General features: G+C 36.7%; 1 protein-coding gene across 1 annotated transcript; it reads right to left on the bottom strand.

Annotated features, from left to right (window-relative positions):
• Window positions 1-159: 159 nt before the first annotated feature.
• On the bottom strand, window positions 160-21,395 carry LOC107779388 (tubulin-folding cofactor E). The gene is made up of 15 exons (XM_075252272.1): window positions 20,833-21,395; window positions 19,869-20,039; window positions 6,986-7,032; window positions 5,786-5,932; window positions 5,636-5,710; window positions 4,026-4,135; window positions 3,799-3,941; window positions 3,651-3,712; window positions 2,504-2,611; window positions 2,388-2,422; window positions 1,497-1,562; window positions 1,084-1,175; window positions 918-994; window positions 778-855; window positions 160-589 (listed from the first exon to the last, which is right to left on the bottom strand). Exons 1-15 carry the CDS (start codon window positions 21,188-21,190, stop codon window positions 491-493), a joined length of 1,668 nt encoding a protein of 555 aa, XP_075108373.1. The 5' UTR covers window positions 21,191-21,395; the 3' UTR covers window positions 160-490.
• Between the last annotated feature and the right edge of the window lie 988 nt (window positions 21,396-22,383).

Genomic DNA, 22,383 nt, shown 5'->3' with positions numbered 1-22,383 from the left:
GTATACACTGCTACCAAATTTTTACGACAATGGAGAATCCTCAATACATAACGGTCTTCGTTTGTTCGGTTAATTTTTGTATGTCTTGTTCCTGTTTTTGTAGAATATATATGCACTTCAAAAGAACTAGCGGTTTGATTCTCACTCTTAGCCTCATTCTTTTCGCTCTTAAAAACACTAGATTTATATACTATTCCAAGTTTTGAAATGTTAGTGAAGGTATATTGTAGTGTCACAAAAGCTTCATCTACATCTACATCTACATCTACATGCATAGGCCAGACAACCAACCAAACATCCTGCAAGCTGGTACAATTATCTTTTGAGAGTGATGAAAAGGGCAAGAGTAGGAAGAGAGTATGCTGATAAAAATATTTTTGGAGTAGAGAACTAAATGCACGAGACATTCTCAAATTCCAAAGAGATTCCAAGAATGTATTTTGTGTTGACAATGAAGCTTTCACTGGACGTTCCATGATTTCTTATGACATTAACAATCTTCATCCACAAGAATAGTTGATTCATTGCCAACTCCAAAGTCAATTAATGATGCCATATCATCATCAAGCAGAGTTGGGAATGGGGAACCCTGGGAAGTCCAAAAAGAAGATTCTAAACATAAAATTCTCAAAATCTTAAACACTGATAAATCATGCAGTGACTATAAGCAAAATATAGAGAAGATTGGTTGTGGAAATTTACGATTATCTGTTAAAGTAATTATTGTACATCTCATGACAACAGTGACTAATGTGACCATTTTATTAGCATACGTACCTCTTCCCGAAGAAATAACTTTGGCTTAATAGATTTTATCTTGAAGAAACTCTCACAAAGGATTTTCAGCTTGCCCACCTGAATGGAGCAGAGATAAGTAGAAAGCTTTAAACCAGTCTAGTAAAGGAAAAAGATCATACCGTAGTTGTCGCAGGCAGCTTTTTAGTCAATGGGGCCTTTTCACCAATTGATGCTGCAACACACTTCAGAGTAATAGCTGCAGAAGGCGAGCATGAGCGGTAAGATCATTTTCATGGATCCGATTAGGATCTAAATTTGGCAAAGTTTAGAGTTGACAGTCAATACAAATGAGCCCTGATGCCATTTTTTGTGGACCCGTAGCTCCACTTGCAGCCTTTTGATCCTCAATCCCGTGAAAAGATTTCAGCTCTGCAAATCTGCACCAATTAACACATACTTAAGAGTGCTAGATAGGGCTCCTACTTAATACTCTGAGTTGCTTGAGAAACAGAAGGTCACTAAAGTAAATGTAGTATTCAAATATATGCGAGTAAATAGAAAATAGAGAATAGGTTGAGGTATTTATTTCCAATGTAGGTACTGCAAATTTTTCAAAACATCCTCTAAACAATCAGTACCAACGACACAAGCTAACATTTGCCCAAGCCAAAGACAAAATATACCAAATATTGGCTTATATACTAGCCTCATCAAAAATATTTTGAAGATATATGTTACGTACTAAATAAAATAAATACCTGGGGTGAAGCTTCTTAATTTCCTCTGCATTATCATGGCTTTTAGACATGACCAATCTGACATACCTGCAGAAGGATTTGAAAATCTATTTATCTGAACAATGACTGGACTAGAATCAAGTAAAGTGCCTCAAGTTAGTGTATTTTTCGAAGAATCAATCAGCAACAACATAAACAACACTAGCCTCATCCAGCAATGCTTTGCAAATGGAAAAGGAAAAACAAAAGTTAACAACATCACAATAACCAACAAATAATATGCCTCAAGAGTTGCGGAGTTTAAACAAAACACATAAATATACTGCCTTGGATGAGGCAATTGCTTTAACTTTCAACTATCTCATCAGACGGTCCAATGTATAACAGCTACCTAGACTTCTCAAAGAACAGCTGATGCAGGTTTAAGAGACATAGAGAATAAGAACTTTCATTTAGTTTTTGGCTTACTGTTTAGAAGTTTTCGTAATTCTCTTCAGTAAATATCTCAACACATTTTCGGTATATTTTGAGGACTCAGCAATATATTTCCCCTACGCCCCTCCGATAAAAAAGGGAACAAAAAAGGACAGAAAAAGAAAGAGGAACTAAAATAGGTGATTAAATTTACAAGTACAGGTGCCACCTTTCCACTAATGATTTAACAAAAATTTAGTTAAAGCATGGTTCTCAACAATAAACCAGCTACATAATGGATTTAAGATTATTCATCAAACGATAGAAGTGAAGCTAAAGAAGATGATCTGAAACTAAGTTTAAGATAAGAAAACAGCCAGCGAGAAAGGTAACTAATTGAAGTAAGATTTTTAGAGGCATAGGTAAATAATAATATGATCTAGATGTAATCACTCTTGAGTTCATTGGGACATGCTACATCAGAAAGAGAGAAAATACCGAATTTCAGAATCCTTCCTCTCTCGAGGACTAACCTGAAAGAAAAAGAAGGCATGAAAAACTTGAGCAACTTCAAATGCTTGCAAAAATGAATCAGTAGAATATGAAGAATTTACCTGGCTTCCGTTTAAAGTTTCAACTTTAGCAAGGCGAGCAATCAAAACAAACCGGGGCACACCACCTTTCCCTGGATCTGCTATAGGATTCTCAGAAAGCCTTATATCCTACCAAAAGTTTGACCAAATAACATGAATTTGAAACAAGATTCTGAAGTTTGTAGCGAGTTACATTTTCTAGGTGCTATACTTTTATAGTTAGCAGGCAAGTAATTTTTTGGATTACAGTTAGCAATCCCTTGGTTTTTAATGACATAAGAACTTCGACAACAGAAGGCAATAATGGGACTTCATTTTCTTCCTTACGGGGTGATAAGAATTGTACATACCCACCCCCTTCTGACTATGTCACATTAGTTCTTCCCGTATGTTATATCAAGCAGACCAATGCAAGGTTTTGAGCAGTTAGCGATATTTTTTAGAAATTTCTTCATTTTATTTTTTTGACTATAGTTATGCTGATAAATACACACTCAAGATTCAACCGCATTCTTCAGGAAGAACGTTAAATGTTGGAGAGAGGTGAAAAAAAAGCAACACAAACCATAATGTGGAAACACAGAACCCTTGCTCAAATTAGTGACAAAACGTACAGCTTAAACATCGCTGTAAGCTTAGCATGCACTTAGCTCATTGCGAATTATTGATGGAAAAACTAACTTATTATGACAATCCAAGAACTTTCTCAAATACGATTATACAAAGGTCAGCTACTAATAAAGTAAAATAAAAACCACTCTGGCTTATAGTTCTCACAAACACATAATAGATGCAAAGAGAACGATTTATCCCTCGAGTAAAATGCAAAGTTCTAAATTACAAAAACCATTTGGATACAAAGTGAGATCCAATAACAACCACATTAAGCCCACTTACCATACCAGCAACGTATTCCGGAAGATATTGGAGGATAGAGAAAAGGACACGCATGTAGTGGTTGCATAGTTTCATGATATGCATCTAATGTGTAACACCATAATAGTCAGATCACACATAAGAAGCTCCAACATAAAAATTAGATCCAAACACCATTATTACATCCGTTTTCCAGATAAAAGTTTTTCCTATAATAACAAATCATTATCCAGTTAATTCATGAAAAATTCGTGATCAAATCAAATGGTCTGTACTTTAAGAAAAATCTTACCAACAAATTAGGGAAAAAATTAAGAGAATCAATAGAAGCAAGATCTTCAATTTTGTTCCCACCTGTAAATGTAACAAATAAACTACCAGTTAAATCTCAATTAAATATCCAGGATTAAGGTTAGTTCTGCAGAGAGTTGTAGTATTACCCACAAGAAGGCAACGGAGATTCTGGAAAGGCCTAAAGCTTTCCCCAAGAAGTTCATGACCATTGGGTGTTTCAGATGATGAATTATGATCAGGGTACCAGATACGGCCGATACAGTTGTTATTCAAAAAGAGCTGTTCCAATCTGAATGCAAGACGGCAAACTAAAATCTCAATGAGATGCAACATAAAAATAATGTGTTTGAAGAGGACATTAATTTTGCAGCACCTTTTTAACTGTGACAGCTTCAAGATTTCATCCCAAGCGACTATAAAGTTATTCTCCAAATTGAGAAGACGAAGATAATCAAATCCATGAACAATATCTGAAGATAATGGCTGGAAAAGGAAAAAAAATTTCTAAGAAAAAATTCAGTGAATAATTTATAGATCATATATGACGAGATTCATCCTTGTACTTCATATGGGAAACTCATTTATTACTCTCTTGGTTACAGACGTAATAGTTAGTACAATAACTAATTGTTCTTGATGTCAGTTACTAGGAAATGAAGTGCGATCATTGATGAACACATTACTCAGAGGAGAGAGCTAGTAGGAACTTTCAAACAGTATATATGCCTTTCATCTGAAAGTTTCAAATTTTGCTCTTGTAATTCTGGAACCGATACTTGTCTAGACATAATCTGTTAAATTGGTTTCAACCCGGTTAATGTTCTCCACCCTAATGGGTGAAGGCAGTACCAAATTTCATTGCCCCAGTTTTCATGTGGAAAACAGAACTAGAAAAATACTTGCTATTACCATGCAGAATTTCATAAAAAAAAAAACTAAGTGATCAATGCGAGATATATGGATTTTCCTTTTCAACTTTTGAAGAAATGGCATAAAAAACCTAAACTGGCATTCTATTTCTATTTGGTTTTGTATCCAAAATCATCTTGTGACCATCGCTAAGAGTAGCTCCCCGAAATCCTCTAATGGCCAGCAGTCATCCTCTATCTCGCATATGATCTATTCCCTCGTTGGAAAATGATGATGATCCAGTACAAAAGCAAAAGTAAAGGTTGGAGTCACATCAAAGTATCTGCCAGATAAGATGAATCCCCATGCAAACTCATGGGCTTCAAATCGCAACTTTTTTTTCAATAGTTCCTTTAGTTTTTGTAATAGCTTCTCTAGCATGCTTAAACATAAATCGGTAAAAGTTGAAGGATTTTTACTGCCTACTGAGTATACACTTGTTTGCTTTGTTATGTGACAAGTTTTTCCGGTCTAACAGCTTATTTGGATGGTTGTTACCTATTGTACTGTATTCTATTATTATTTTAAATATGATGTTTGTTTTGGTTGTTACTTAGATTTTATTGTATCGTATCGTTAAATTCGTTGTTCTGTGACGATGAAAAGTGCTACTTTATGTAACGGCCGATTTGGTGTGGTTTTTACCTTATTTTTCTCTCATCTTGCCCTTCCTTATTATTAAATAATCCTAATTTATCCTTCACTCTACCTTTTTATATAATAATTCTACCTTGTACCCTACTTTTTCTTTGTAATATTACAAGTTTATTCTTCATATTACTGGCGTGTAACATCATGAAATGATGGCAAATGATACAATCTATCCAAACATTGTATTCATCAAAACAATACAGTACAGTATAACACCATACAATGCTATACATTATGAAATGATATCTAACAACCATCCAAACAAGATGTAAGAGCGAGAGCACAAAAGATACAAAGAAGATGAAAATTTAATGTCATAACACAGTTATCTATCTTCAGTAAAGAAGAATTAATAGAACTTGTGGATAATAACATAGAAATTTGAGATTCAACTGCAAATAACTCTAATAAGGGAAAACACACCGCTATTTCTCTCAGTTTGTTTCCCATCAGATGAAGCTCTTCAGCAAGAGGGAGAGAGTCTTTAAGCATTTCAACCTGCCAAATGAAATACATCACACTCAATAAATGATTAAGTTACATGGAAGAAGACAGCAATAGGTCCACTCTCACCTGTTTCCAGCTTATACCAGTGTGATTCAAAACTAAAACTTTGATGTGGTTTAGCAGGGGCATCCCACTTATATTGTGAGACATGATGTCGTATGATAAGTTCAGAGTTATGAGAGCCGGTAACTCTTTACAGATTGCAGCAATTTCCTGCGAGGATATGCTTGCTCAGATAAACAGTATTTTTACGCATGGAGAGAGAATGCACTGGTATCACAGTTCTGCATACTACGATGCACAAAAATGAAATAGAGTCATACAATCAATGATATGACTAGACTTTTCGACATCGATTCTCTACATTCTGCAGTCCAACTAGGTATTATGACCAATAAGCTGGACTCAAATGCTTTGTTGAGACTAGGTCAAAGAAGAATTGACCCTATTAGAGTTGAAAATCCAACATATCTAATGAAGTACAATCTGAATCGAAAGGTTTTATGGAAAAGGAAATCAGCATGGACTCAATCCTCCCCTCTCCTTCCATGTTGATATCTAAACTTCCTCCAACCTCCAGTTCACATGACAAATTTTCAGTCTAATGTTTGAGACACTTACAATCCAACAGACCTTTGAAACTATTCAGACTTCAGATGCAACTAACCATTTCAGACTTCAGATGCAACTAATCATTTCAGATTTAAACCACGATCTGATATTCTTTTTGAGAATGGTAACATATTTCTGTGTATATATGTAGACATCAGCACAAAGTTTGTGCCGGAAACCAAAATGTGGGTGTTACATAAAAAAATGGAACATTAAAAAAAAACATTCCTTGCTCTTCTTACAAGGAACCTAATATCTCTAGAATTGCCTCAGGATCATCTGTGTTCCGACTTACACCACAAACTGAATAGAAGAATACAATTCCCCTTAATTTTTTGTAAAGAACTACTTGTGTCTTCAAAACATCTCGAGTTCACCTTTTTAGCTAGTTCACCTTTTTTACTACTTATCTGATATTCTCCTATTAGCTAGTTCACTTTTTTTACTACTAATCAGAAAAGTTTTGTCTTCTTTGAAAAGTATGTCAGGCAGTCAAATTAACTTCTTAATCCACATCACAAATAAAACTATATCACCACAAAATTGGACACAGTGAAAACCAAAACGTCGCGTAAACAGTCAACAAGTCAGAGAGGATCTGATTACAATCAAACAGAATATGATCTGACTTCATTCAGAGAAGCAATGCATTACCCTCCAGTCAGAAAGCAGGTTTCCAGTCAAATCAAGCTCCTTTAACCCTGCAACAATGGCATGCACAATTCAGGTAACATTTTGCTTCCTGTCTGAAAGCTCACAGGGCTGAATAATGATATAGAAACAACTAACATGTAAGCAAATGCTAGTAGATAAAAAGCAACAACAGTAAAAAAGCAACAACCACAACAGCAAAATAAAAGAACCACCATGAGTCTCAATCTTTAACTAGTTAGGTTGGCTATGAATCCTCAATATCCATTTGCTCCATTTGGACACAATGCACTCCAATACTCAAAAACTTGTCTTTAAGACAAATTAACGGTTCTCTAACACTAGAGTTTCTCGATATTTTATATTGATATACTGATATATCTATATCATATTAAAAGTGGGAAGCCCATAACTAAAAAGTTGAATTACATAAATGCCCTTCTAAATCACTTAAATATCCTATATTATTACTTATTTAATTTAATAATAATGTATTAACATAAATATTTAAAAGTATCAGAAAAGAAAATCAAATATTTGAAAGGTTGTGTTCCTTCTGCTTTGTGATCAGCTTACTTTTGAATTCATTTCAACAGTTGGCTACCTTTCAAATTTACAAAGCCTATTCATTTAATGGCTTTAAACTTGCATCAAATATGTTACACCAACAAATGAATAGTCATTCCCTTAGAAATATTCCGCCAGTTCTTTCTTCGCTAGATATACAAAGAATTATTCATTCTTCTTAACCTTCTACCAATTCTTTTTCACGGTCAATTCTTCTAAGATTTCTTCTTTGGGTTGAGTTTCATTATAGTACATTCTAATTCCAAATATGATTCTTCAATCTATGTGTATTTTTTTCTGATTCTGATTATATGATGTTTTCTATGAATTTTTTTGGTATTTGTTTTTGTGATCAATTTGTGTATGGAATAGTGATTTAGAACTTGAAAATTTGGGTTAGTGGAAATTTGAGAAAAGTGCATTTGTAGATGTTGCATGCGTTGCTTTACTAATATTCAATGAATGTGTGTCAAGGAAAGCATAGAATAATGTCAACGGCAACTATTTTTCTATTTACGGCGAAGTACTTTTCTATTAGTTTGTCTGATAGTTGCAGTGTGGCATGTAAATCTTAATCTATAATAAATAAATAAAAAGAATTAATTTTTTCAAAAAGAATGACATAATTTTATAGTTGATAATAATTTAACATTAATTTTTTTTAAAAAAAAAATTAATGAGAAGCTTTTATAGCCTCACAAAATATTATGATACGTTTGAGATCACAAGTTTCAAATGTGCCCCTAAAACCAAGTTTTGAGGCTACATTTAAGGCACATCTAAAAGTGGGAACCCCAAAGCTAAAAAGTTAAAGACCTAAATATACATTTAATTAATTTAAATACGCTAATTATTAAAAATCATATGCCCAAACCAACCTTCATACTCCTTAATCAACCGATCCGACTATCCACAAACCATTCATTAACAAGTGTAGCATTCCTAATGTCCGTTCCAACTACAACAAAAACAATAACAACATACCCAGTTTGATCCCAACAGGTGGGGTCTGGGGAGGGTAGTCTGTACGCAGACCTTACCCCTACCTAATGTAGGTAGAGAGACTGTTTCCAATAGACCCTCGGCTCAGGAAGGGCAAGAAGAAGAAGAAGAGGAAAGCAAGGAAGGAAGAAAGATGGAAGAGAAAAGAAAAAGGGAGAGATAAAGGATAAGTAGTACCAAATAATAGTAACAGGGAATACAATACCTGAGGCGAACAAAACCACATAACGTAATAAAAATCTAAGAATATGAAGAGACATCCATGCTACTAAGACTATCGGTGAACAACTATAAACTACCTACTAACCTTCTATCTTAATCCTCGTCCTCCACAACCTCCTATCAAGGGTCATGTCCTCAGTGAGCTGAAGCAGCGCCATGTCCTGCCTAATCACCTCTCCCCAGTACTTCTTAGACCTACCTCGACCTATTCTCAAACTCTCCACGGCCAACCTCTCACACCTCCTAACAGGAGCATCAATGCTTCTTCTCTTAACATGTCCGAACCATCTCAGCCTTGACTCCCGCATCTTGTCCTCCACGGAGGCTACTCCCACTCTGTCCCGGATAGCTTCATTCTTAATCCTATCTCTCCTGGTACACCCACACATCCATCTCAGCATCCTCATCTCTGCTACTCTCATCTTCTGCACGTGGGAGTTCTTGACTGGCCTACACTCAGCCCCATACAACATAGCCGGTCGAACCACCACTCGATAAAACTTACCCTTAAGTCTTAGCGGCACATTCCTATCACACAAAACACCGGAAGCGAGCCTCCACTTCATCCATCCCGCTCCGATGCGATGCGCGACATCTTCGTCAATTTCCCCGTTACCCTGGATAATAAACCCGAGATACTTAAAACTCGCTCTCTTGGGGATAACTTGAGCACCAAGCTTAACCTCTACGTCTGCATCATGGGTCCCGTCACTGAACTTGCACTCCAAGTATTCTGTCTTGGTTTTACTCAGTTTGAAACCTTTAGACTCCAAGGTCTGTCTCCAAACCTCCAACCTCGCGTTAACTCCGCTACGCGTCTCGTCAATCAACATTATATCATCGGCATATAGCATGCACCAAGGCACCTCCCCTTGGATATGACGCGACAGTACATCCATCGCCAAGGCAAATAAAAATGGGCTAAGAGCAGATCCCTGGTGCAACCCCATCGCCACAGGGAAATGCTCTGAGTCACCACCCAAGGTCCTCACTCGAGTCGTAGCATCATCATACATATCCTTAATCACCCTAATGTACGCTACCGGAACACCGCTAACATCCAAACACCTCCACAGGACCTCCCTCGGAACTTTATCGTATGCTTTCTCAAGGTCAATAAACACCATATGCAAATCCTTCTTACTCTCCCTGTACTGCTCCACTAATCTCCTTACCAGATGAATCGCTTCCGTAGTCGAACGCCCCGGCATGAATCCAAACTGATTCTCGAAAATAGACACGCACCTCCTCACCCTGGCCTCCACCACCCTCTCCCAAACCTTCATAGTGTGACTCAACAACTTGATACCCCTATAATTGTTGCAATTTTGGATATCACCCTTGTTCTTGTAAAGCGGAACCATCGTACTCCACCTCCATTCTTCGGGCATCTTCTTTGTCTTAAAAATAACATTAAACAGCCCAGTGAGCCACTCCAAACCTGCCCGCCCCGCGCTCTTCCAGAATTCCACCGGGATTTCGTCTGGCCCCGTCGCTCTGCCCCTGCACATCTTGCGCATCCCCCCTTCCACCTCCTCTACCATAATCCGCCTACAGTACCCAAAATCCCGCCGACTCTCGGAGTGCTCCAACTCACCCACCACAATGCGTCTATCCCCCTCCTCATTCAACAGTTTATGGAAGTATGTCTGCCATCTTCTCCTAATGAGTGTGATGTTTGGCATATTTCGATATGTGTTAATGTTACTTTACCCATGCTTTAACCACTTTTTGATGTTATTTAATCTTTAAAACACCCAACATGGTGTAATTATTGGTTTGATGACTAATTAAGTTATGTGTGACGATTTAAGGTGTTCGGAGTGCAAAATATGAAGAAAAGGTGGTTTAGCTAGAGGAAGAAGGGTTGGATGCGTCGCATCCAACCTAGGAAAACATCATCCTGCATGCAACCTTAGCAGTGAAGTTGTGCCATCGCGTCCGCCATCGCGTGCGAAACTGGGAAGTAGAAGTGAAGCTGGATGCGTCGCGTCCACCATCGCATGCGAAGCTGAGAAATAGAGGACAAGGTGGATGCGTCGCATCCGCCTTCGCAGGCAAAAATTGAAATGGAGGACAAGGTGGATGCGTCGCATCCACCTTAGCATCAATCCCTGAAGCCGAATTGGACTAGGAATAGGAGAGCTTTGGCCCACGACTTTTGTACGCAATATATAAGCCAAAAACGCCTCTTTTAGGTCATATAACATATTGGGAAGAGGAAAAAAACCAGGAAAAAGCTGTGAAGGCCGGAATTCATCAAGTTTCATCTTTCTCCCACCAAACTTAGTAATTTTTATGTTTCTTTGTATGATTTGTTGTTTGGCTACCATGTCTATGTGGAGCTAAACTTCACGTTCTAGGGTTGTGGTTCTTTCATGACTATTGTTATTCGGATATTGATTTTGACTTCTTGATTTATCATATTAGTTTATTTATTCAATCTTGCACTTAATCATTTAATTGCTTGATCACCAATTGAATATTATCTACGAATCTAGAATTGAACTCGAAAGTGGGAATTCTATATTGCATATAGGATTGAGTAGGGCAAGTTCTTGAACTCGGGCATCGGGGAACGGATTCGTGGTTAGGATAGACATATACCTAATTACCTTGCTTGGTTGATTTACAGGAATTATAAATGCGTTCTTGTTGATTCTAACTCCATAGACATATAGGCGTTAGGTTAGCTTGAATAGGCGAGTAAGAACTCGACAGATTCTTATGAGCAATATTAACCCTGTCAACCAATAAGCTAGATAAATTAGTCGGTCAATTCAAGTGAAGAATACAATAGGATTGTTAGATAGACCATAACCCTAGATCGTTTTCATTACATTGATATCATTAAAATCTGCTCTTCCTCTGTTCAAAGTTTATTATTTATATTTTTCTTATTTAATTAGTTAGAATAAAATATTTTTAGATTTAATTCTTATTTAGATAATTAAGATAGGCTAATTTAGTTAATAGCTAATCATAAGTCCTCGTGGGTTCGACATCCGACTTTGAGTCACTTTATTACTTGACGACCGCGTATACTTGCGTGAGTGTGTTTGGTCGCAACAAGTTTTTGGCGCCGTTGCCGGGGACTTAGAAATTTGCTATTTTTCTAGATTAGACATTTTTTTTATCTATTCATGTTTTTTTATTATTTTATTTTAGTTAGTATTTTTTATTTATTTTAGCATGGCATCTTGGAATAAAAATTGTTCGAATGATGGTTATTCTTATTTTGATGATCCTTGTCCATATTGTGGAGGACCCCACTGGTGGAAAAATTGTCAGAATGTTCCCAGGAGCGAGTTGTGCGCACAATCTCAATCCTTTGAGTGGAATATTTGTAATATGTGTGGTGGTCAAGATGGCCATTGGGATGGTTGTCCTAATTTTGTTCATCCTTCTCTGAGCCCTTATTATGATCTTTCTAATGATATTTCTGAGTTTGATAGGGGCAATGAAGTGCAGGATATGGAGCCTGATGCATATATTAGGGATATTCTGAGGCAAGTAGCAGAGCAACAGGATGAACTCAAAAAAGATATGAAAAGAATGAGGGCAGCAATCACAAGAATGAAGGCCAATATGGAAGAATTGAATGAAGAGAGCGAGTTTCAAGAAAAGGAAAATTTTGAAAAAGTGAAGATTTTGAGCCAAACATGGCTAGTGGAACAAGCTGAAAAGTTAGAAATATATGAGGCTCAACGTGAGAAAATTACTGATAGGACGAGACACTTTATAGAAGGAAGAGCTGAATTGGGACAGGAGATTAAAAATTTTGGCACTGATATTCACGACTTGGGAGCTAAATTAATTGCAAAGGTTGATGCGTCTAACGCCCAACAAAATAGTTCTGAGTTGTGTGAAGCTGAAAAGGAGCTTATACGCCAAATTGAGGAGCTAAAAGGGGAGAGTAAATCATTCGTCCATACTTGTATTGATGATGTCCATGTCGAGGAAAGCACTCTAGAGTCATGTGAGGAAGTAGATAATATTATATATGAAGACTCTAGTGTGTGTACATATGAGGATGTAAAGAGTAATACAATTCTAAAGTTAGGGTGTATTGGTCCTCATTCCATACATTTTTCAAAATTGTGCTTGGATGATGACATGGAAATCGAGTCATCTGAGCCTTTGGAGGAGCCAATGGATGAGGAACGGGGTGCTTACATTCTTGAATTCGTCGTGCCAGAGAGACAAAATTACATACCTCATCCGAAGGCCAAGAAGTGTAAAATGCGATATTGGTTGCTTGGCCCAATTAAATGTGTCTCACCGCCTCGGGAGCATAATAGAAAACTGGAAGCCAAATTAGGGGCGCAATTCATAAGTTCGAGGTGGAGGCAAAAAGTGGTTCACGTCGTGCCGCTACGTTAAATCAGGCGCTTGTTGGGAGGCAACCCAGCGTTACTGCTTTCTTTTATTTTTGTTTACTTTTTATTTTATTTTATTTTTATTATTTTGTAGTATTTATTTTTGTTTTGTAGGATTATGAGCATAGGAAGCAAAGCCATTAGAAGAGTGCAAAAGCGAGCTAGATGGTGAGGACTAAGTGTGGGGTGCCCACACAAAGGACGATGCCTGGGGAAGTCTGAGTACCTCGTGAGCCGCTATTGCTTCGGCCTTTGGCCTACCAGGGAGTCTTGTTTACCCTCTTATTATTTATAATGTGCATTGAGGACATTGCAAAATTTTAAGTGTGGGGTAAGGAGATCGTTTGGATAAGTTTCTGTGCTATTTTAGCTTAGTTGTAGTACTCATTCTTAAGTGTAGTAGCTTTTGTGAAGGAAAAAAAATGAAAAATTAACGAAAAAGTAGAAAAATCGGACTTTTCCCGACGATTGATCTCCTAGACAGTTTTCTTGAGGGATTAAAGTCTAAACAAAAATTCAAAATATATCTTTTAGCTTTCTTTAGGTAGTAATAATCCCCTGTGGTTTTTCTTTGTGCCTCGGTTCTTTTCCATGGGATGTAGTTTGAACCGGGTAATTTTGTTTTCTTTTTAGAGTAGAGTAGGAATGTAGGGAATAAAAGGAGGAAGAATGATGAACCTAGGTGACCTTGACTTGGTTGATACTGGCATATTTAAGCTTTTACATATGTAATATCTTCCCTTCTCACTCTGAAATTATTGATGATGCCTTGTTAAAACGGATAGCATGTTTTGTTGCAGCCTATTTCTCATTTTTCTTGACTTGTGTTCACTTTGCGTTTAATGCTTAATATCTCGTTGCTCCGTGAATACTTGCATTGTTTGAGAGTCGGAATGTGACCGTCCTTAGCGAGTCATGTGCCATGTGTGGTGAGGTTTTTGTGTAGTCCATGTAATGTACTTGTGTCTAGAACTTGCCCGGTATGTGAGTTGAAGCGAAATTTTAGGTGATGCTCGGTTTGAAAAATGATTTTAGGCTTTCTTTGATCTTTTTGAGCTTATTGCTTATCACAAATAAAATCTATCCCTAGTTAAACCTTTTGAGCCTGTAGACCTTTTATTTGGTACCCACATTACAAGCCTATACCCTTTTTATTCTTAATTGACATTGTTTTGATCCTTTTACCTCTTAAAGCACTTTAATTGTTAGATGAGCGCTAAAAGAAGTAAGAAGGGACTAAGTGTGGGGTGACTTTTGAGTGGAACCAATGAAAGAAAGAAGGGTGCACTTATTTTGTAAAATAATACACCACTAGCGGAAATTGAAAGAAAGAAAAATATAAATGAATAAATTGTTGTCTTATTCTTGCTAGTGGGTATGAATTAAAGTAGTGCTTAAAGAAAGAGGAAATATTGTTGGGGTGATATTATTTGTGAAATTGAAGTGGTGTTGAAGAATTTGCGCTTAAAGTAATTTTGTGATGTATTAAAGTGCTTAGGAGGGTGAGTCACTATTCCTAAAATATATCCTACCCGTCCCTTAGCCCACATTACAACCATGAAAAAAGTCCTAATTGATTTTAGATCGAGCGAGCTTACATTAGTAGAGATTTACATTAAGGGCAAGCCTATGGTACCAATTACATGCATGCGACTTCTTTTTGTGAGAGTGAGCGATTTTCTTTGTGAGCATGAGATTCGAATGTGTGGAGTGATTCTACTCTCTTTGCTTTTGTTGTGAGGGCACATGGTTTCACGAGGGATAGGTAACGTTATTAGACTTCTCTATAATGTTGGTTGTTCAAGCCATGAGTGCATTGTGACATTGAGTCGGTTTTTGAGGTTAGGATTGTTGTGAGCATGTTGTCTTTGTTCGAATATGTTTAAAGAAGGGCATAAGAAAAGGGAAGTGTGTTGATGCATAGTCTAGAGCCTAATTGTAGCAAATAACCACGGTCATAGGTGCAGTGTGCTTTGAACGATAAGAGTTTAATTTTGTTTCGTCTACTATATGATGGTTTGTTCGAGGACGAACAAAGGTTTAAGTGTGGGGTAGTGATGTTTGGCATATTTCGATATGTGTTAATGTTACTTTACCCATGCTTTAACCACTTTTTGATGTTATTTAATCTTTAAAACACCCAACATGGTGTAATTATTGGTTTGATGACTAATTAAGTTATGTGTGACGATTTAAGGTGTTCGGAGTGCAAAATATGAAGAAAAGGTGGTTTAGCTAGAGGAAGAAGGGTTGGATGCGTCGCATCCAACCTAGGAAAACATCATCCTGCATGCAACCTTAGCAGTGAAGTTGTGCCATCGCGTCCGCCATCGCGTGCGAAACTGGGAAGTAGAAGTGAAGCTGGATGCGTCGCGTCCACCATCGCATGCGAAGCTGAGAAATAGAGGACAAGGTGGATGCGTCGCATCCGCCTTCGCAGGCAAAAATTGAAATGGAGGACAAGGTGGATGCGTCGCATCCACCTTAGCATCAATCCCTGAAGCCGAATTGGACTAGGAATAGGAGAGCTTTGGCCCACGACTTTTGTACGCAATATATAAGCCAAAAACGCCTCTTTTAGGTCATATAACATATTGGGAAGAGGAAAAAAACCAGGAAAAAGCTGTGAAGGCCGGAATTCATCAAGTTTCATCTTTCTCCCACCAAACTTAGTAATTTTTATGTTTCTTTGTATGATTTGTTGTTTGGCTACCATGTCTATGTGGAGCTAAACTTCACGTTCTAGGGTTGTGGTTCTTTCATGACTATTGTTATTCGGATATTGATTTTGACTTCTTGATTTATCATATTAGTTTATTTATTCAATCTTGCACTTAATCATTTAATTGCTTGATCACCAATTGAATATTATCTACGAATCTAGAATTGAACTCGAAAGTGGGAATTCTATATTGCATATAGGATTGAGTAGGGCAAGTTCTTGAACTCGGGCATCGGGGAACGGATTCGTGGTTAGGATAGACATATACCTAATTACCTTGCTTGGTTGATTTACAGGAATTATAAATGCGTTCTTGTTGATTCTAACTCCATAGACATATAGGCGTTAGGTTAGCTTGAATAGGCGAGTAAGAACTCGACAGATTCTTATGAGCAATATTAACCCTGTCAACCAATAAGCTAGATAAATTAGTCGGTCAATTCAAGTGAAGAATACAATAGGATTGTTAGATAGACCATAACCCTAGATCGTTTTCATTACATTGATATCATTAAAATCTGCTCTTCCTCTGTTCAAAGTTTATTATTTATATTTTTCTTATTTAATTAGTTAGAATAAAATATTTTTAGATTTAATTCTTATTTAGATAATTAAGATAGGCTAATTTAGTTAATAGCTAATCATAAGTCCTCGTGGGTTCGACATCCGACTTTGAGTCACTTTATTACTTGACGACCGCGTATACTTGCGTGAGTGTGTTTGGTCGCAACCCTCGTCCATCAACACTTTTCCATCCTCGTCCTTGATGCACTTGACTTGGTCTAAGTCGTGGGCTTTCCTCTCCCTCACCTTGGTCTAATGTCCGTTCCAACTCTCCTTTTAAATTGCAATGAAATCTTCCAAAAGACTTTACTCCAATCGCGCCATCTTTTTTCCAACTATTGTATGTATAAACATTATGAATAGATTGGAGTTAGCTTCTGCTTAAGGTCAAATGGAATGATCAGAGTCGTGTCTTATCTTTACACCTCTTTTCAGGTTTCATGTTCACTTGTGATTTCAAAATTCATCTGGACTGAACTTTTTACATTGTTCCCCATCTTACAGAAATGACGAGTAAGGCTGAGCGGGGATGGCGAAGGAAAAAATTTAGAAAAGTTAGTGAAAAAAGATAACTGAGGAGAGTGACCCCAAGTTTCCAGTTGGATGCCTCAATGCAGACGAGGTTTTTGCAAAACCATTTTATGTATTATCTATTGATTGATTAGGATAATTTTCTTAATGACTAGAGGCACAGAATTGAATTTTTGCATCACTTTATTACTGATGGTTTTAACCATATTCTGACTTTAATTGATTTATTTTATTACTCGCACATAGCAAGTCGTGCTAAACTTTAATTGCCTCGATGTGTGATAATGAACAACATGCACAAGGTATGACATCAGCATAGATATTACATGGAGTTTAGTGTTCTTTTTCTTATTCGAAATATACTTTTCCATATTGAGCTCTAGATGCAACAACTTCATTTATTCTACAGCATTTATCTCCTTAAAACTAAGGTTTATAAAAAGATAGTCTAACACTCTTGACCTTATTAACTGTAATATATTTTTGCACTATTACAATTTGATTAAAAAAAAGGAAAAAGCAAGAGTTGTTAACATAGATATTTGAATATTTGACCAGAGGACTGCCTATGGCTTTCCTCATTTGTATGGACGATATGTCTCAGGTCCACTATTTTGGAAGATTAGATTTATTTACACGATGACATATAACACTCGATGGGTAGAGATCCAAGATGAATTTTTCAAAGTTCAACTAGTCCAGACTTAGTGACTCAAGTTTAATTTTTAGAGCGGAGTTGCATGATCTTAAGGACTAAAATTTCAAGAAAGAAATATTTTGGCATGTTGCAGAGGACATGGTTTTTGAATTGAATTTCTCAAGGGAGGCAAAGGAACATACATCAGGAATATCATCTATAAGGAATTATTGGTACACTTTATTACATGTGTATACCTCATAAAAATAAAATTAGTAAAAAAGAAACATGTATCTAATTAAAAATTTAATTGTTCATCTTCGTAGGTTCAAAATCTTCATCTTGACCTCGACAAACAAGTCTGTACATATTGATTGTTTACAGAAAGTTGTATTATTCTTTCATGCATATTTATTTACTCAAAATTTTATTTTAATACTCGACATACACGTGCAACACACGTGCCGAAAAACTAGTAATTCTAAACACTCCTGGCAACACCGCACCTAATTTAAGTGTACTAACATGCTAACCCTTAATCCCGATTAGCTGGTGTAGCCTGTATGGATCTTTTGTTTCATTATGCTACGTTTTTCCTTAAAACCACATGGAATTTAGAGATTGTAAGTATTTTGAATCTTAGGATGAAAATCCTAATATAAATAGTATGCAGGAGAAGTGTAAGTATTTTACAACTCAAGAGGACAAAATAAACTTGTTAGTCGGCTTTCTTGCTTTCAGTTCAGTAGGTCATGTTCAATTTCAGAAGTATTGAATGTATTTCGGATTTTCACACCGTTATGGACTTCTAAGGTAGGTTGTAGACTTAACAACTTCAAAATATGTAAGGCAAATAACTACCCAGGTAAGCAAGACTACTTACCTCAATATTGCAACCATAACCTGAATATGTTTGGTTGCATTCCCATCTTCAGATAATAAAACAAGAAAAGTTCAGTGTAACATAAGTTTCTTGGTCATATTGCTTAAGTTTTCAGCCGCTTGGCGCTCTGTAGTCTTTCCTTCGAAATTGCTTTAAAGCCATGTTCTACTAATTCCCAAACCTTTATATCACTAATACCTACTTCCATGGACACCCAAAACCCCAAACACAACTGATCAGCATGAGGCAATCCTAGTCCCTAGTTCTTTCAACCGTTCAACTCTCTACTGTCTTATCCTTGATCACCCAACCCAACCTTTAGCCTTAGCAGGACTCACTTTATTCATCCGCAATGTTCTCATATATTTTTAAAGCACTTGAGGAAAAAGAATGCCAGAAGTATGGAAATTAATCAAATAATGATACTCTGCAAATGAATATTACTCAACTACAAATGCAAAAACAAGCTTCCTTGTCCTCAATGGGATAGTTCAGTTATTGAGGCATAGAAGAAACAAACACGAGATCCTAAGTTCAAATTCCATCTACAGGACAGTGTGAACAAATCAGCTCTAACCTTGGTGCATAGGTTTACTCGACATCTATGCTTGTACATTGTAGCAGGCTTGGATGTTGTAGCAGGCCCTCGATGGATTAGTATATGTGAGCGCAAGCTGGTCCGGCTAATCACCGTCATGTAAATAAAAAGAACCCAACTACTATCATCTATTACTTCGTTCACCCCAATCAAACATCGACTTTTCATCTTTGTTCCGTCCCAAAAATGTCCGTTTTCCTAAAGAAAATTTCACAATACTTTACATAATAGTCAAGGATGTGTTGGTCCATCTTCTACATTTCTCTAAGTTCTTTATCCCTTTTCTATCCTTAATACGCGGCATATATTCAAGAATATGCAATTTCAACTCTCATTATTTAAACATGGAACTACTTTCCCATATATATATTGATATTGACACATCATACTTTGCAGGGAACTCTTATTTTTAATGATTGTATCAATCAAACATGGACACTCAATTTGGACAACTTGTAAGTAAGAAGCTTTCTAGAAGATGGACAGCCAACTATAGATGTGAAAGTTAACAGGAGAACAACTTCAGAAAATAAAAGATTGCAAACTCATAATCTTCTTTCCTGGCCAAACTTTAATAAATCGGTAATCAAACTACTGAACTAGGATACAACAGAAGATAAGAAATTTCATAATCTACCTCATAATTAAAGTCAAATACTTCAGTTAACAGAAAATGAAAGTAAAGCACAAGTAGGAGAATGACACATCAAAACTTTAATATATGAAGGAACAATCATGTACAGTTAGGAAAAACTAGGCAAGTGGAGAAGCACATAATTACTTGGTATAGTGGTATTGATATGCCCTTGGGGTCCAGCTGAGCTAACCCCAAAATAAGCAAGTGAAGCACTTGTCAACTCCTCAAACCGACTCAGCTTGTTTTGAATTTTATCTTTACCCAGCAGCTGAATAGATACCCGTTTGTTTGTCGCAGAAAGAACATACATCTCATCTGAAACATTATGCAAAAGGAAAAGATTAAAGAAGTATATAACTGTTCAAGGAACGATGTCTTTGTTCCACAAGCTAGGAAATAATCGCAAAATTACGGTAAAAGATGGAGCCAAATAGAACCCATCATTGAACATCCCAAGAAACGAACAACCCATGCTTCATTTAGTAGGTACAATCGAGATACCACCAGAGTGACTTCCTAGCTCCTATGGTTTCTGAAACTACACAATGCTATTGGCTGGCTTTTTCACTTTGACGGAGCTATTTTAGTTGTTTATTCAGACATTTTGTATTCCTTACTTAACATGGTTAAATCACATATCTTTCAGCTCATAAGTTCTATTTTGCCAAAACTAGTCTTAACGCATCTTACTTATTTGTTTATAAGAAATGCATTTTATTTACTAAAAATAACCAGGAAGATAAAATAAAATACACATGTGAAACACATTGAGAACAAAGAACACAATAAAGTTAGTGCCCGTTTGATTTCAAGCATAAGGGGTGATAATACCCGCACAAAATTCAGCCTTCCTTACACATTGTTTGGTCGTCATTTTTGCTGCTAACATAAATAAGTACATGCATAAGTTATGCAGGAATGTATGTATTACAATCTATCCATTATTATTCCCTTTATAACTTGTCTCTAAACCAAACGACCCCTAGCATACTACTTCTACAATTCCATTTTCATCAAGCACCAAAACAGATCACCCTCTAGAGAAAACAAGAGTCTTCACTAAGCACAAGAAACCACCAAAAAACTGACAACAAATATCAACTATTACCTTCTTCTTCTTTAGTGGATTCTCCATGATATCTAATCTCAAGGGCCTTCAAGAGTGGTATCCCGGAGCTAAGATTGTGATGTCGAACAAACGACGCCGTTTTTGGGCCTTGAGCTTCGAAATAGCGAACCCCATTATGTGATCCATCGTGCTTGCCATCTCCATTATCCCAATCAACACCGACCCACTTTCCCTCATAGCCTTCTACTCCTCCCACGTACTTCACTGTTCCAATCCGACGGGTATCTCCGGCGAAATGGACCCTTTGACCCACCAAGAGGTCGGCCGAGTTTGACCCGGATTTGGATCCACTTGAAATGGGTTTTTCAGTGTCCACTGAACTCTGCATTTTTCGCATGAAAGCTCTTTTGAGTGCTAAAGAGGTGATTTAAAGCGGAAAAAGAGAGGTGATTTTTACTCTCTGTTGGTGATTATTAAATTAAATTAAATAATCTTGTTATTCTTAACAAAAAATAAATTTGTTTATAAAATCAAAACATTTGTAGTCTGAATTCTAGTTCTAGTGAAATCAAAATATGTGTTAAAACCTATCGTTGCTGGTTAGCCTTTTTCTTTTTCTTTTTTTTCCTTTTAAAGTTTAGAGAGTCACCTTTGCCAATTTTACAATAGTTAACAATTCAAAATATTTAAAAAGTATTTAAAAAATATGGTCAAAGAAACTTTATTTGTGTTTACCCATAAAATGGTACAGTTTAATTTATACGTATTTTATAGACAAGTGAATTGATTTGATCCCAAAATGATAAATAAATTAAACAAGAATGTAAAACTTAACGTTGAAATCGAGATAAGACCACAGAAATCCTGATTCCGGGAGCATAGCTTCCGGAGGCAGTAGTAACGATATTAATAAGCAAGAAGATAAAATATTATTGAGCTTTGAACAGTATATAGCATAAGTTTGTCAGAAAATTCGTGTATCTTACAATGGTTGTTGAACTCACTATTTATAGTTGCTTCTAGGGAACAAGGTCCCAGGATCAAATCCCTCTTAAATGACAATTATGGGGGCCATTAAAGAATGTGTAACGGCAGGCTATGAATGCCAAAATTCTCTAAAACAGGCTACATACTTAATGTTATAGAATATTCTCTATTAAATGTTACAAGGTGACATGCATTTATTTTGTCTTTATGAGCTGTTCCCTTCGGGAACAAACGAGATTGCTGCCCTCGGACTTGATTGCCATTTGTCTCGCTTTCCATCTGCCTTCGACTCCATGCATCACTTTATTATACGAGCATTTAATATTAACATATTTTACCCTATACAGATAGTCCCCCCGCTTTCCGGTGGCACATCCTTGTGTTACCGGAAAGTTGGTGAAGATACCAATACCTTTCTTAGCAGAAAATTCTCTGACCCCCTCTGAAAAGTTTCTGATGAGACGCACGTCTCTCTATATTTAATGTCCCGAACACGCGTCATCCCACGATTCAACAACACTTTCACCGGTTCTCGAGGTTATCATGGCCACGATTTTAGCTGTATATTCCTTTACTTATACGCTTTAACCTTCTTCTTTTACA

Source organism: Nicotiana tabacum, chromosome 4 (assembly GCF_000715075.1).
Source record: "Nicotiana tabacum cultivar K326 chromosome 4, ASM71507v2, whole genome shotgun sequence".
Classification (NCBI taxonomy): domain Eukaryota; kingdom Viridiplantae; phylum Streptophyta; class Magnoliopsida; order Solanales; family Solanaceae; genus Nicotiana; species Nicotiana tabacum.
The sequence above is the reverse complement of the archived record's forward strand: the minus strand, read 5'-3'. Positions and strand labels throughout refer to the sequence as shown.

Bases quoted from the DNA above. Each gene is read 5' to 3' on its own strand.
- LOC107779388 (XM_075252272.1), bottom strand. From the start codon at position 21,190: ATGCGAAAAATGCAGAGTTCAGTGGACACTGAAAAACCCATTTCAAGT. The intron at 1,176-1,496 runs GTATTTATTTTA...TAATTGGTGCAG, and splicing joins ATTAAGAAGCTTCACCCCAG to ATTTGCAGAGCTGAAATCTT. The intron at 590-777 runs GTACGTATGCTA...TGGACTTCCCAG, and splicing joins AGTTATTTCTTCGGGAAGAG to GGTTCCCCATTCCCAACTCT.